The sequence below is a fragment of the Barbatula barbatula genome (assembly GCF_947034865.1).
Source record: "Barbatula barbatula genome assembly, chromosome: 11".
Lineage (NCBI taxonomy): Eukaryota > Metazoa > Chordata > Actinopteri > Cypriniformes > Nemacheilidae > Barbatula > Barbatula barbatula.
The window spans coordinates 19,210,357-19,226,497 of record NC_136774.1 but is presented as its reverse complement, the minus strand read 5'-3'; the positions used below and the strand labels follow the sequence as shown (position 1 = coordinate 19,226,497).

Genomic DNA, 16,141 nt, shown 5'->3' with positions numbered 1-16,141 from the left:
AGAAAACCCGGGTTTGGTTCCCTAAAGAACGTTTCAGCCATTTCTTTCCTACCTTTCAATAGTCTGTAAAACCATTTTCATCCAAAAAAAAACATTTGTCCAACAGAAAGGTTCTGTTGACATAAAATGTTAAACCTCTTAGAAACCTTTACTTTTAGGAGTGTAGTAGGGACATGTTATGCATGGTATTTATAAAAACAAAAATGCTTACTGCACCTTTAACAGCATTAGTAAGCTATAAACACAACAAATCTCTGGTTCGGGTGCTAGCTTGAGCAGAGCTTAGCCTATTCTATCTGCTTGTGCTTTAGCTTTAGTAAGCAGGCAGACAGTTAGACAGACAGACAGGCAAGGCGAGCACACAGGCAAGACAGACTAAGCCATCACAAAAGCCTCGGTGTCAGCTGGAGGACAGATCATCATCTTTCCTTTTATTCAACTGAACACTACCCCAGATTACGCTCCTTTATTTTTTCAAATGCAATGGCAGATATGCCGACTGTTTCTGAACGCTGCTCTGTTCGACTCGGCCTGCGAGCGTGTTTCTGTGTGTGTGTGCGAATGCCAGAAGATAGCGCCTCTGCCACTCTGTCTTACATAAGTACCGAAGAGGATGTCAGAACGGGGATAAAAATACAGGTTCAACCAGTCCGATGTCCCTGAGTCACGCAGAGCCAGAGGTGTTCGCGGTACTGCAGAAAAATGCGTTTCAATGTGTGTGTGTGTGTGTCACTGATACCTGCCATTTCAACACGGCACTTTAATGGCCTTATTAGCTAAGATGATGAAATGTCAGGCTTCTATTCTGATGTGTGTTTTTACTGGTAATGCTCTCCAGTCATTACCGTGGCCTTCAAATGCTAGTTCTTTCTCCTAGAGGTGTCTGCTCATATTTATGTGGCCCTGTGACAGCTAAATCTAGAAGAAAACAACACTGATATAAACTTCAGGTGAATTTACTGTGTGGAGATCCAAATGCATTGTCAACGCCATACAAGGAAGATTGTAAAACATTAATTTTGCATTTGGTTTGCAACTAAATAGCTATAAATAACTTTCCCTTTGTACTGCAATTATGCATATATGCTAAAGTTTTACAAATACAACACATTTGAATGATCCACAGACATTATACATATTGACCATACAACATCGTTCCATAACAGGTAACACATGACATCATCACTTCCCCCAGTAATAATAATAACAAAAACAGTAAAATATTTATAAATACTATTTATAACCTAATTCTGTGACCCAAGATATACAAGGCCTTATATTCCCCTGCACACAGCCTGTCTCTCATAGCAGTAACATCATAAATCATTAATGGGGGTAAAAATGGCAGTTAATGGGCAGCAGTCTCCTTACCATCTTTGGCTGTGTCAGCAGTCCCTTCTCAGCCCAGCCCTGGAGCTGCGGCAGGTCTGCCTGACGCCACTGAGTCTCTGTCGATCCCTACGGGAGGGGGTGCAGGGTCAATATTGAAACATGCCCATTTTCTCTATACCAAGCAAACACACCTGACAGTCTCCAGACACACTAAAACACATAGTAGGCTTCGATTTGGAATGACACAGTTCAGAAAACAATTTCAGAAGTATTTCGTTTTACTTATGCTAAGGCATCATATTGTGGAAATTGGCGCTGTAGGTGCATGCAGACGGCATAAAAAAAGGTATTCGCTTACAAAATCAGGGTATTTCTTTTGCTCCAGACCGTAAAAAAAACTAATTTTGTATAATAATAGAGAAACTGCAAGTTGTGAAAAAAAGTGCAAGGTTTTGACTGCAGATTTAATATCATGGGGTTTTCCAACAAATCCAGCTCCGTAAACAAGACCTTAGAGGACCAACACCGAGGCTGCCGCAATCACAGCTGGAGCCATGAAGCTAACAGCAAAAACAGCCAATTTAGAAAAAAAGGAAGACTCTAAGCGTGACCTTTCCGTTGGATGGATGGAAAAGAGGAGGTGTGTAATAGGAGGCATCCAGCACGACATGATGGAGGAGACACTTCTGATCAGATTGGGAGGGGGCAAGGGCTCTGTGTCCTCTGTAGATCTTTAAAACGTTCATGTAAGCGCCCAGGTGTCTGGATTTAGCAAAAAAATAGACTGTCAGCAGAGGAAAGAGAGGAAACAGGGATGGGGCGGGCAGGTGAATTGCTGACAGCTCTTTGTGTAGTGTTATCTGGGGCAATTGGTCCATCATTCAAAAAAGAGCCTCCATGTGCCACCTTGGTTTTAGTTATAGTGAGGACCGCAGGGTGTAACATTGCACTTTTATTGTTCTAGTGATGAAACATCAGTGTATATTTTGCTTTAAAAATGTTTTTAATGTGTATTATTTCTCTAGTAAAAAAACATCTCCACGAATCAGTCCACATGCTGAATCGTTCAAAATGAGAACCAGGATGACACAGCCAACTGATGCATCAGATTTTTTGGTGAATCATTCACGGTAAGGTTTAGAAAATGCTCGCTGTTACTCTGGTTACAGAGGACAGATCAATGTCCGCAGGCGACAGCATCTATAAATGAATTCATCTTTGCTTTCACTGACCTTTTCTCAAAGCTCACAGGAATCAAATATGGAATACACTGGAGAAAATAGCTTTTGTTCTATGCTATTTTCTCTTTCTTCGTCTTCTTTCAATATTCCTTTTGTTGACGAAACAAAACAACTTGTGCTATTGTTGGTTGTAATTAAACAACGTAAACAAACATGTACGTAAAATTAACATGTTTTTTAAAATCATTATCACTTAAGCCAGACGTGAATAGTCGCAGCGGGTAAGCTAATTTATATTTTCTAGCTTTTCTCTTGATAAAATTACATCAATACATACTATTTTTTTACTTTCTCTCCCACACACACTAAATATTGAAGTTCAAAATGTTGCTGATGAAACTCTCCTTATGATGGTTATGTACACCTGCATTCTAATAATTATGAAATACAGTAATGATATAAAAAACATCGTATCAACAATGGCCATTGTAGAAACACACAGTTGTCACCACCATATCATAAAACATAATCTCCCACGCTTCTCTGTTTTGCTCATTTATCATGAAATAAATCTGCCACTTCATAACAGGAGCGTTCTCAGACAAACAAACTCTACTTCACCCCATTCCAAACCAGACTGAATCCACGTTGGCATCTCACAAAATCATATCTCACATCTTCACTGCAGGTAATTGGCATCACAGAGATGCTGTTAAATTTGAGAGTGCCAGCCACAAAATGGAGGTCACCCTCAGCATCCTGTAGGTATGTTTGTATTTATATGTACAAGCTGTATGTAAAACAAGATCAAGCATCATACACAGTACATATATAATACCTTGAGATGTGATTTCTCAAAAAAGTATACTTAAAAGATTTTTGTTTATTTATACCACATAGATAGCTGTAGCCGGGGAATAACCTTTTCCTTCATTCATTTTTTACCTCTTTAAAGAAACAGCCAGAGTCTAGTAAATAGTCTTGAGCTAAATCCCTTAAAATAATTCTCAGTTTGATAAAGAAATGAATTTCGAGTTAACAGAAGCTCCAGGCGGTGGGTACAATTCTCCTTAACGTTCGCAGAGGTCGCTGCATTAGCCCGAGACTCTAAACCTCTGGTGCACTGAACTGCCAGAGGGGATGTGAGCTGTCAGAACCCATTCAGGTACGCAGCTTCATACATTTCTTGTATCTTAACACCAGGTCAGTAAAGTTCTCTGTATGTATTGATTTTTATTTTTCTCTTCCCGTGTTTTGCGTAGGCTCTCCTCCTCTGTGGGACAGCTCCTCCAGAGCCCCGGGGTCATGCTGCCACTCCTGCAGATCAATCAGGGCAGTAATGTGGGACGGCATGCGCCGAGACTGCTTCGCTCCATCACCATCGATCGGCATCTACTTTACCAAATGGATTTTTTCTTCTCCCTCCTCCCTTGCTTCTCACATTGAGTACCTCTCTGACTCTCCCTCTGAGGGACTTGGAATAATAAATGCCTCAGTATAAAAGCAATTTTTCATTTAACTTTGGCTTGACACATTTTCCTCTTCCCTCTCTATATGAAGTCCGGTCTCATGTTGCACAGGATCGATAGAAGACGCTTCTCAGTATTTCTCCGCATCTCTCCCCTGGGTGTTGATGATGGGTCTGGTTCAGCCAGGATGGTAGCGGGTAGCAGAGGACCACACCCTGATTGCATTACAGTGAACTTCATTAAATCAGCCACGATGGCTTCTGTTCATTTGGCCCACGGCTCATGTTCTGTCTCTGTGTCTGTTTCGCAGAGATGGGTTCCATGCTCCTGTCTGAGAGTCCAATGAATATCTCTGAGGAATCTCTGTGACCTTTTGGCATTCAAAGGCGGGACTCGTTTCCCGGGGTGAGGTAGGGTGACTAAATAATGACAGCTCTGTACAGTAATAGATGAGGTTGAATGCAGGTCAGTGCAGAAATATAAACAACTGGAAGGATGCGGAAAGCCGTTTTGCAGGTCTCTGATGTGTGAGCAGTTACTGATCACTTTAAATGCACTCAGTGTTTGCTTTTGCTTATGTTGCGCTGCCCAATATAACAGTCACCTTATTCGTCTTTTTGCATTATGCAAAAGAAGTTGTAGAAGTGTGCAATTTACAGTCAAGCATAATACATAAGGTCAAAGTGTCCAGCAATAGGTGCAATATTAAAATAATATGAGCAGCTAGCATAAAACAGATTTTATAAAGCTACTGGTAGAACTGATATCTCCATTTGCAGCCAATTTAGTTTTTTTTCAAATGTGCTATTCATTTCTTTCGGGTGTACAAATAGTCCACTGCACCTTTACTATTGACTTACAATTACTTTATTTTGTGGCAAACTATGCAGCTTTTTATACGGTACAGTAGCTGCACAATTGACCACGATGGCCAAATTGAAATCATTTTAGCTTTTGAAAAACAAAAATCAATTTTCTCACTAAACTGACTGAATGGAGTGATGATTGATTGTCTGAGAGTTTAATAGCTTGAAACCATTATCAGATGATTTCAATTATTAAAAAAACATTTGGTGTGGAAAGGCAGGATACGTATAGCCACTGTAAACTGTTCAGATGTTAATTCCATGTAAAAATCATGTAAGGGATAAAAGAAATTGGAGAAGAAATGAAATGACTGGAATAGACGAAGGGCAGGGATGTTAAGGATGCATGTTGAGAACGGCAGGATCGGTGACAAGCGCCGTGTTTTTCCTTTGGGCAATGGGTCTGGTGGAACACCTGCGTCTCTCCCTTCCCTCGGTTTAAATCTCACAGCACTGACCTCATCAACTGACCCCACTCTCTTTCTCTTTCTCTGTCTGTCTCTCTCTCTCTCTCTCTCCATCGCCTCTCCATTCCTCTCTCTCTAGATGAATGGCTGTATTTTCTCTCAGTGCGTGGGATCTCCTTGGCCTTAAATTAACCTCTCTCGCGGATCTTCTGTGGAGACGAATTAGCGCCCAACGTGACAGTGCGGCTAATGTGTTGGTGAGGGTTCAGCTGAGTTTTCAAATAAAGTCAAAGAGCTCAAATGCAGTGTTGATGAACTGCTGTGCACAATGTTTTCATTTGTGCTTCGTGCTGATGAAGGTACTAGAACGTTACGTAATACGTGGATTTTATCCTGGGGTCAATAACAACGCTGGATGTACGTGTGCATTATGGGCAATCCAATATCTGGTCCGTGCTGTCGAGGGACCGCTGGCTCCGTTAGCCGCTGGTAGCAGCCCAGCTCACTGCCAAGGCGAGCAGAAAATTGGTGAGCGTCTTGATTCAGGGATGAAACTTGAATTTGTGTGGCTCCAGTGACCAGCGCTATCCTCCGGCTCCTGGTGGAAATTTGAGAGAGTTTGGCGCGTTGCCTGTACCGACAGCCCACAGGACTCACCTCCTCCGGGCAGTATGGAACTAGCAGCCTCCTGGGCCTGTTTTTACGCGTTCACACACACAGATCCAGTGGCGTGTCACTGATGACATGTTCCAGCCGTTGGCCATCCCTGTGATAGCTTCTATGAACACAAGCACTGCTGGCCTTATCGTGTGCAAGTCTCTTGTGCTATATCAAAACAGACATATTGTGAGACGAATTTGTGGATGTGTCTTTAAAATCTTTCAAATCTGTATTACGAAATGCAGTTTATACCCATGGCGAGACGGCGGAGTTCTCCGGGTGGACGCGTATACTGTCCTTGTCTGTCAGCTAGCTTTAGACCTCAAGCTGATTGTAAGTGACAGGCCCTGAGATTCACTGCCCAACCCCACACACTCTTTCTCTTTCATATACCCTTCTGGTCTCTCTCACTCGCTAACCTCTACACATACATATTATAGACATTCACTACTGCATCCCCCCATTAAGGGAATTCTCTGCATTAAAATAAAGGTGACCTTGCCGTGGCTGCATGCTGGCATCTCTGTGCTACAAGGTGCATGTGGAGTCCGCACCTCACTCAAGGTTGTGCGAGCAATATGGCAATAGTTCAGAGATGTTTTGCTGGTCTTAGCTGGTCTTTCAGCTATATAGTCGGTTAATAAAGTACCCATGAAGAATCACCTACCCAACCAGCTGAGACCAGCAACCTCGCTCGTGCACTTTACACCGTGTGTATCTTTTCATTGTGCAGTCTCTCTCTCTCACTCTAGTGTAAGTGTGTGTATGTGGTTTCCTTTTACTCTCTGAATGCAGTATGCCAGGCTGTGTCAGCTCCAGGTGGGGCATTGACATGGCTGTGGGTAACTTGCAGGTGGCAGAATAGTGCCGCACCTGTGCTAGGCACAGAGGGAAAACGCAACCTTGTTCCTCCCCGCCCGGAAAACTATGCATACTGCGCACCCCTGAACCTCTCTAGCTAACAAGCTTCTTAACCTCCGATAACAAATCACACTGAGACCATATAGATGAGTTTTAAAGCTGCGCTTGGGAGTCCTTGTTGAGTATTGCAGTGAGTTTGGAGAGCTGGTAAAATGAGGATGAATGTGTTTCGTTATGGGGAGTGTGAAACCCAGCTAAAGACCTTACATTGTATATTTGTCTTTTAATTATTTCCTCTGTTTGAGCTTGTCATGTCGTATTTGCTCATTATAGAGAAACATTAAAAGCTGTACGAATAGCCTGAGAGTAAATGTGTGTGTTTGTGTGTTAGGGGAGGTGAAGGGAGACAGCTAACTACAGTTTCATGTTCCTGAGAAGATGAGGTGGGCTTCTGTACACACATAAACACACTGAGCTTTCTTTCAGTCTCTCTAACACTCCACACACATGAGCTCTGGTTAATCCAATCTCAGCCTCCTCATCTTCCTGCAGCTGCTTTCTCACATATCCCTGCTCCCCTTCAATGCTCCCTTTTCCCCAAAACACCTTATTTTTCTATTTTATCGACCAACACTGCACACAGTTCCAGCTCCTTCTCATTCTCAAAAGAAAAAAAAAAAAAAACACTTACTAACCTCACTGTTCTTAGCTTTGTATACTGTGCTAGGCTTTAATGGACTAGTTTGATGCAGTTATTTATTCTGTTGCCTATGTTGTTATAATTGCTTCCAATGTTTCCTCATCTGCAAGTCGCTTTGGATAAAAGTGGTCTTTTGGTTTTCCCTACCATCCACGCTTGTTTTTTTCCTTCACCAATATTGCTTTCTTTGCACCAACAAACAGCCAGATTATCTGCCTCTTCTTTTTCAAGAACATGGATATGAAATAGAATCCACTTTTTAAGGATGCACTGTACCAATGACCATTTTGATACTGAACAGAAAGAATATTTTAAAATGTCGCTGCTGTCCTTCTGAAACCTCGTAATTTTGATTTTGTTGTAATAAATCATTATTATTAGTCACCCTTCATATTTGATATGGGGTTTTGCAGATATCAAACCAATAAAACGTATTAAAAAGTGCTTGTCAACTTTGACAACACAGTATTTACTCATTTAAGAAAGTACAGCTTTTTTTATTTACTGAAGAACACAGAATTTGGACATCCAAGGTTCTTGAAGGACAGCAAAGTTACATTTTAATAATTTGAATATAATATGATATAATATAGTATGACTATTTTCTTTGTATAGCCATCAGTCTTAACTGGCAGATATTTCATCCAAATATAATTTTTCTTTAAATTGAAAAATCTGCTGTGCATCATAATGTTTGGATGGCTGATTTAAAGCAAGTTAAGTTTATTATGAAACCTTTATTATTTACACTATTTTAAGGCTGCATAAAAAGTATATAGATTAACAATGTAATTACTTTTTTATTTTATTACCTATAACATTGACTGTTGGTACTGGCCAAAATTTCTATATCAGTGTATCCCTGCCATTGACTTAACAAAACAACCGACATCGAACCTCGAACACATCCTTCTTCACAAGGCCACCATTCTATTAATGATATGATGTCAACGGCTGGAAGAAAAACTACTTATTGCATAAAGTCAGTGTATTTATTAACATCTGTACATTAACTCATAAAATAGCTGCGAAACAGCATCCCCACAGCATCGGCTTTAATAAAAGAATGCTGAGGTAACTGATGGAAGACTGACTGAATAACTAACTAGCACAGGCGGATAATAAATAGCAACAATCTTATAGAAAAAGAAGTAAAATAAATGTAACCTGGTGTTATTTATTAGAGAGCATTTTTTGCCCATACAATAAATTATTAACTGTTTGGTTATTTAGTAAAGTGATAAACTTTGCCGTCATCTTATTTATTAAAGTGATAAACTTAGCCGTCATCTTGTTTTGCAAATCAGCAGTGACCTCAAAGCTGTGTCAACACATCTGTGTCTTTATTTCTAGGGACATGAAATCAAGATGTGTGCAGCAGCTAGGGAGACGGGGACTTCATGTAGTCCTGCAGCTGGTTAGATAAAACCTCTGCAGAATATCAACGAAAGCAGCAAATGTGATGTGCATCCAAAAGAGCAGATTCATCTTCAAATGCTGTGGTACAGTGTAATTGAAAATGCCTACAGGGGGTCATCTATGCTCATATAGAATGTTCCAGAAAATATATAGTTATCCTCAACGAAATCAAATGAACGAGGGTTCACTCATGATCGTGCCTAATGTGTGCGAATACTTCTTTGGAGCTTTTGATAGTTGTGAGCGAACTGTTTGTGTCTGAAACATGTAGCAGGGTTTGTCGGACGTGCTTTTGCTAACTGATTGAAGGCTGATGTAGGCTTAATTGAATAAATGCTTGGCTTCATTAAAGCTGTAGCGTCTGTTTGTATAAGGGACGACATTTGCTCCTGGACGAGACAGCAACTTCTGCTAAAGGTCTGATCTCACCTCTAATCAGCCTAACTCCTCTTGGCAGCGATATAACAATATCAGAGCGCATCTACGGGGGCAAGATTTCACGCAAAGCAATCCCTCCATGAAATGCCAACAGCTGTGTCTATGGTAACTGTTGTGGGGAAGATGGTTTTTGCAGGCCACCCCACTTGCCCTTTCTCAGTCGGGTTTCATTGCGGGATTTCAGCCGTGATTTGCAAACTCAGTAACCCTTCACCTCTCTGACCTCTCGCCTTTGGGCACTGATCTTCAGAGAGCGGCACTGTCTTTGACATTTATACCTGTGTTCTCTATCTTATCTCATTTCTTCTTTTCATTTTTCCTTCTTCTCAACAAAGCAAACGGCACAAATAGCATTTCTCTGCGGGTGTGTTTTTTGAAAGCCCTACCAACATTAAACCACATTATATAAGGTTTTAAATGCACCAATCGTTTTAGTCTCAAATGTTACAGTTTTAAAGGTTTATATTTCAGTGTGATTGCGTGAGGCGAGCCTCCGTAGTGCAAGCGACCTTGAAACGTCCTATAGCGTCACAGGAGGCGGGTCAGTTAATTGGCTAATGGGCAGGAGAGAAAAAGAAACTGCTTCTACCATAGAAAAACTGCTTCTCGCCTGCTGCTGCAGTCTTTTCCTGGGGTGCAAAATGTAGATCAGAGAAATGTACAGTTTATGCACAGTCTCTGGAGAACCTGCCACTCAAATCAAAACATCTGTATGAATACCAAAACACACAGGCGGAGAGAGAAAAAGAAAGAGGAAGGGAGGGGTAGAGAGGAGAAGGAATGAAACAAAGAAAGTGGGATGGAGGATGAAGGAAGTCGAAAACTTGAATGATAGTGGATGAGAGCCATCTTAAAAGAAAGGGGGAAAAGAGAGAAATGGCCATTTTCTTCTTTCACCAGGTCAACTCCAAAACCATCACTATTTTTAATGTTGTTTCTGGCAAACATTGTATATATATATACAGAACGTGTATCTGAAGATGCATCTCTCAGTGTGCCGGATGACCGTGTTGTGCGTGCTGTGTATATTCGCCTGATTATCGTCTGTCTGTGAGCGGCACTTTGAATTTGCGCCAGAGGAATTATTATGCTTGCGCTCGTGAAGGCTGCTCCCTGAACAGCTTTCTCCTTCGAGCTCTCTCCTTAGCTTTCTTAAAGGAAAATGAGGATGAATCAAACCGAGAAATCACTGTGGACGCCTATTAAAATTTTACTCAACCGTTTTGTTGGCATTCATGTATATTTAGCTTTCACGCAGTAAAAGGACTAACATCATCGCAAAAGTATATAATTGCAAAAGTATAATTCCAAGCATTATTATTACATGAAGTACAACATTTTGAAAGTTGTATAAACAGGATTTTTAGCTTTACTGACAATTGTCTTGCTCACATATTGCTAAGCTCAGGAGACTTAATGGAGATCTCAATAATGTTCAACATTATTAACTATTTTAGTTAAATTTTTTTAAGAAACAAATGAATGAAATGCAGTGCAAGCTATAAAATTTTTAACAGCATAGACATCTAAGGATTTAATCTAGAAAGATTGTTGGAAATGGTTTAGCTATATTTATAGCTAGATATTTAATATCTCACTTTGCTTGCAGATCTTGGTATCTTGGCAAATCTAAGCACAATTTGTGGCGGTTATGATCTTGAATTGCTACAGAAGACATGTCAGATGTCTAGAGACCATTTGTAAGGCAGATTTTAAAAAGCACAAGTTTAGCTATATACAGCAAGGGAAATCTAGATATTGATATGATTTTTCTCACCTATATGACATTCGTATCTGAATTTTTTTTTAGATCAATTTTAATCCGTGCAAGATCAAAATTTACATGCAAAAATGTGTAGGTTCCTTCTTGCTTTTCCCATTAAGACTCGGGGTAAGAGTCTCCCTAAAGTGATGTGATCACAAATATAGAATGTGATGAAAGCTCGCATTAGCTGCTGAAATCTTCTCTGAGTTATTTAAGTCTGAAAGTGAGACGCGTCTAATACGCGCATACTGCCTTCACCTGTCATGTGCTCTATCCTACCCCTAGAGCTGGATGTTCAGTTACCTCAGTAACTCTCAAGGCATTTGCTCTAATCAGTTGGCAGACTGAGACTCATTCAGTAATTACATTCGGAGGTTACATTTGTGCTCTAAATCTGTCAGAGCCATTGAAAACGATTATGTATCAGGATACTTCTTCAAATCGGAATGAAGAGCATAGCAAATAGATTACAGACTGCTGTTTACTCTTTTAACAACATCACGTCGAAATAGCAACGAGAACATAAAGACTTAGAATTACAGCCAACGCCAAATGCCACTTTTGAGACTACAGCAAAGGTTAATGTTACACTATTTGGTGTATTTATGAAAGACGGGAAATAAATCCTGTGAATCCCATTTTATGCGGTTGTATATCTTATGTTCATTCTATTTTGTAGAAATGATTTCATACTATAGGAACATCATTGCCTGTCCTGTCTTGCTTTCCTTCACAAGCCACTTGTCCAATTCACAAAAAGATTTGTATTTCTTGTGTCATAGTATCCGTTGTCATGTCAGTCATTTAGCGACTGTGTGTCTACTACCATTCAGACTACATAGCTGAATAATGTGTTTTGTTAAGGACTGCTTTATCGGACTTAAAATCAAAATCAATCCAGAAATCACAATACTATTTACTATGTAGTCATTTTCTGTAGTTATATGAAGTAACTTGATTTGCATCAAACATCACAATTTAGGAAGTTGGTGCAAGTTGGTCTAAGCTCTTGAGTGATGTTTCATCAGCTCAGAAAATGTCCTCCAACCTTTCAGTCATTACGATATACGTTTCAATAACAAAATTAAAACGTTTTTACATAGAAACACAATACTAAAATTGCCGAAAATGGTTATCTTAGAATGATGTGCCTAAAATTGTGAAACTGAAACCTGCTCATGTTTCAAACTCACAGGCTCTACGGCGCCACCATCTGAGGACTTGTTGAAAAAGCATGCAGAGGCAGGCTGTCAGATGGATGCTGCTGTTCTCCTGCAGTGAAACTGTGAGAGATGGATGCAGTGACACACACGCTCACAGAGCCCTGATTCTACGCCGCCAGAGGGATGCAACCTGAGCCTCTCTCTCTCTTTTCTTCCCAACTCTCTTGACTCCTAGGAAAATCAAGTGGCCCACTTTGACACATAGCTGTCATGTGTAGTCACGCTGTGTGGAGAGGGGTGCAAACTCTCCACCCAGCCATCACACATCCTGGGGCCTTTTTCCCACCCCTGCTGCCCAGATTTCAGCATCTCTGTAGCCCGTCTTCTGTTCTCTCTCTCTCTCTGTTGTCCACCTGCGCCCTCATCCACCCCTTTTTAATATTCCGTCCTGCTTTAGCCTTATTAGCATTGATATGCAACCTTGGAGTTGGACAACAAAGGAGAAAGCCCTAAAGCAAAGTAGGGAAGTAGGAATGAAAATATAAGGAAAGAGGAAGCAGGAATAGTGGTGATGAAGGGAGGAGAATAGAGGAAGAAGAGGAAAGTGGAGGGTAGGATTCAATGTGAGGTGAAACCAGAAGAGAGTAAATAATGAGTGGGGAGAAGTACAGATAGGCTCGATCTACGTGGCCATAGCTCTGCGTAATGGCCATTTGGAGAGCACGTTGCCGGGACGTCAGCATTGCGGAGGAGGTGGAGTAATGTATAGGCCTACGTGAAAGCTCTTTCCCGTTGACTTCCTCCCTCCCACACCTTATTTCCTCTCTTTTCCTCTTTCACTGTATCCGTTTTCTTTGTGCTTGTGGACAAGCTCCCTCACTGCCCCAATGTATTTCCACCTTGCACAAACTGTATTTCCACCTCGCACCAAGAGAAAGGGAGCAAGAAGGTTAAGCAGGGATTCATTTTTTGGGAATCGCTCTTTTCAATAAGCATTTTGATAGCATGTTAAACCCCACACACAAACAGTCAAACATTTGCCTGAAAAAATAATAATGCTGCCCACTTTTGAATCCAAACAGCTCAGATTTGGGGTTCGACAGGCAAGTTTGTAAAAACATCTGTTCTGCCTCTGCCATTCGAAACACTGCAATTATGTTGTCTTGCACCTTTATATGATGTAATAATACAGGCCTAGGATTTTTCTTACCAAGCTCAGTTTGTAAGCTTTGCGACTCTCTTCCTCTCTGTTTCTGTCTCGGGGCGCATTGGTTCCTGGCAGGCACAGTCTCCCACTAGCCTGGTGACAGCCGGGGGAGGCAGTTTCTGAGCCCTTAGTCAACAATGGACACATACACTTACACAACACACGCACATCGCAGCATGCACAGTGCAAGCCTGCCCTATCTCTATCACAGTGAGAGCGGATCAGTAAACACAGTCCAGACATGCTTGGACACAAACTACACTATGCATGAAAACACACCCTCGCACACTGCCTAATAGATTCTTATAAACACATACACACACTAGGTCACTCCCACTCATTCTCATTAACAAACATACAATCTGACATACACACTACAACACAATAACACAACCTTTACAATCTTGACCTTACTGTAAATCTAAAACAGCATTATTTAGGAAATCATATTTAAAAAAAATCACATAAATCATATGACACAAACGGGTGTATAAAACCGAGAGTAAAAATGAAGATGAGAACGAAAAGGTGAGCATTAGGATTCTGTACTGCCTCTACATTGTAAATGGGTCTCAAACCGCAGCATCTAAGAACCTACTACACCTGTTCTTTCTCTCCTCTCATCTCCTCTCTTCAGCCTTGTTCTCAAATAAAGCTCCTCTCATCCTAAGATACAGGGGAGGAGTAGCATGCAGAATTGAAAAAGAGCAGAAAGGGGAGAGAAAGACTCCAATGCTGCCACTGCAGCTGCAGGCAGTAAGACACAGCAAGGGCAAACACACTCTTGCGCGCGCACACACACACACACACACACACGCCTGTCTGCACAAAACCTCTGCAGCATCCTTACCATCTTAAACCCGTTCCACTCCATTTGTAAGTCGGTGGGCAGAGTTCTCGCCTATAGCCTCGCTAACGTCTCCTCACTTGGAGATCTCTAGCTGTCTCTCTGTATCTATCTCAGCGGCGGTGAGGCAGCGTGCGGCCAGCAGGAGAGAGAGTGAGCATTCCTCCTCCGAGTGAGGCTGCTTGTGAATGCACGGGCTTCGGCATGAGCCGAACGCTGCAGCCCCACTCCCTGCCCCCTCCTCATTGGTGAGCTCAGAATAGCCCCCCCTCCTCAGTTTCCTCACTGGCTGCCTCGGCTGTCCGTCATCTGCTCTACTCTGAAAATTTAACACTTTCGCTCTAGCAGCTTTGCAGACGGAGGCACAGGCATTTTGGCTAACAGAAGCCCTTTCAGAACCAGCAAAGGCAATCAATCGCTACTGTGGTCTCAGCTTGAGTTAGTGCAGAGTGATTGCACCTACAGGCATCATGGTAATAGGGTGCATGCACAGCACTGCTAATTAATGCAAGTTAAAAGCATGCACTGATTACAAAGTATGTCAAAAGCATTTACATTGCAAATACGTATATATATATATATATATATATATATATATATATATATATATATATCTACAAATGTATATACTGTATGGATGTCACATATGAGTCATAAAACTGACATCTATTTTGTTTATGGAACCAAAAGCGTACAATTTCATTAAAGGCACTTTCATAAATGAACTAAAAGGTGAAAGCCTAACTAGCTAAATGAATTCTTGCATTAAAGTTTAAAATGAAGTTGATTTCAAATGAAATGCTCAGAGTTACGTAGACATTTTAGTCACTGGCAAATACGGGCAATTTGGTTTTTTAAAAAATGTTGTCGTGGAGAAATTACCCTGTAAGTACACATACATTCACGCACACCTTTACGCAAAATGCGCACATTAACAGTCTTTCAATAATAACATATTGCCATCGCCCATTGTCTCCGTGCGTATAAGAAAACGACAAACAGCGCGATTTATGATCATAGCAATATTATGAGAGGTGAAGGAATTATTCCAAGGTTGCTCGTAACGATGTGTTTCAATGATTTTCACCCCAGTGCAATTCTTCAAATGAGAGCACGTTACTCACCATGACCATTCTCGTGTCCTGGGGTGAACAGGAGAAAGGCAAAGCTCGTTCTTTTATTCAAATAAACGGTGAAAAATGAACCGATGCGCTCGTGAGCGTCTTTTAGGGGAGTCGTTCCCGAAAGTCTTCACGGAGGTGTCGCGTGGACCCAAGGACGGACGGATGGAGACGGGGACGTCGGCTGACGGAGTCGGAAACTTAAAGGTGCGGTCGAAGAGCGCTTATTCTTTCGTATGTGAATGGTCGTGAGGGTGGACAGTATCCAAAATAAAACAACAAAACAAAAAAGCGCGGTCCCTCAGTGACTCTATGGAGCTAGTAGTGCGAGCATCCCTTTTTCCTCCACACCATTTATGGAGCGCCGTGTCAGGCGGGTGTGAGATCTGATTGGTTGAGCGGGACAGACGGGGAGTGGCGCGCGCTGCTCTCGGCGAGGCGGGAGTCAGCGTACGTCTTCGGGGAAACGATGGGATGATTGACAGCTAATTTGACCTTCGGTTGCGAGGGGGAGACAGGTACACTCAAAACGCTTTTGCTATAAGAGAAAGGTGTCGAAAAGAAACCGGTCCACTGATGGCTAGAATAATGGGTGGGGGATTAATTTACTATTTTTAACCTGAGGGGAAAGTGCATGAAATCGACCGAGGTAAAACACAATTTGCGCGCGTAATGCTGTCACGTGTTTTCAATTGATGTAATATG

The 16,141-nt window shown here is 41.5% G+C and overlaps 1 protein-coding gene across 7 annotated transcripts in view; it reads right to left on the bottom strand.

Moving 5' to 3' along the window:
* elavl4 (ELAV like neuron-specific RNA binding protein 4) overlaps positions 1–16,141 on the bottom strand; it is a gene marked incomplete at both ends in the record, with an annotated part of 68,397 nt that overhangs the window by 38,735 nt on the left and 13,521 nt on the right. For 4 of the 7 annotated variants that reach the window (XM_079466632.1, XM_079466633.1, XM_079466630.1 and 1 more), the window contains one exon: positions 1,372–1,458. In XM_079466632.1, coding sequence (XP_079322758.1) covers positions 1,372–1,458 — 87 coding nt within the window. Of the gene's footprint in view, positions 1–1,371; positions 1,459–14,318; positions 14,343–16,141 lie in introns of those variants that run through there. The other 3 variants (XM_079466634.1, XM_079466635.1, XM_079466636.1) reach the window with 1 other exon arrangement.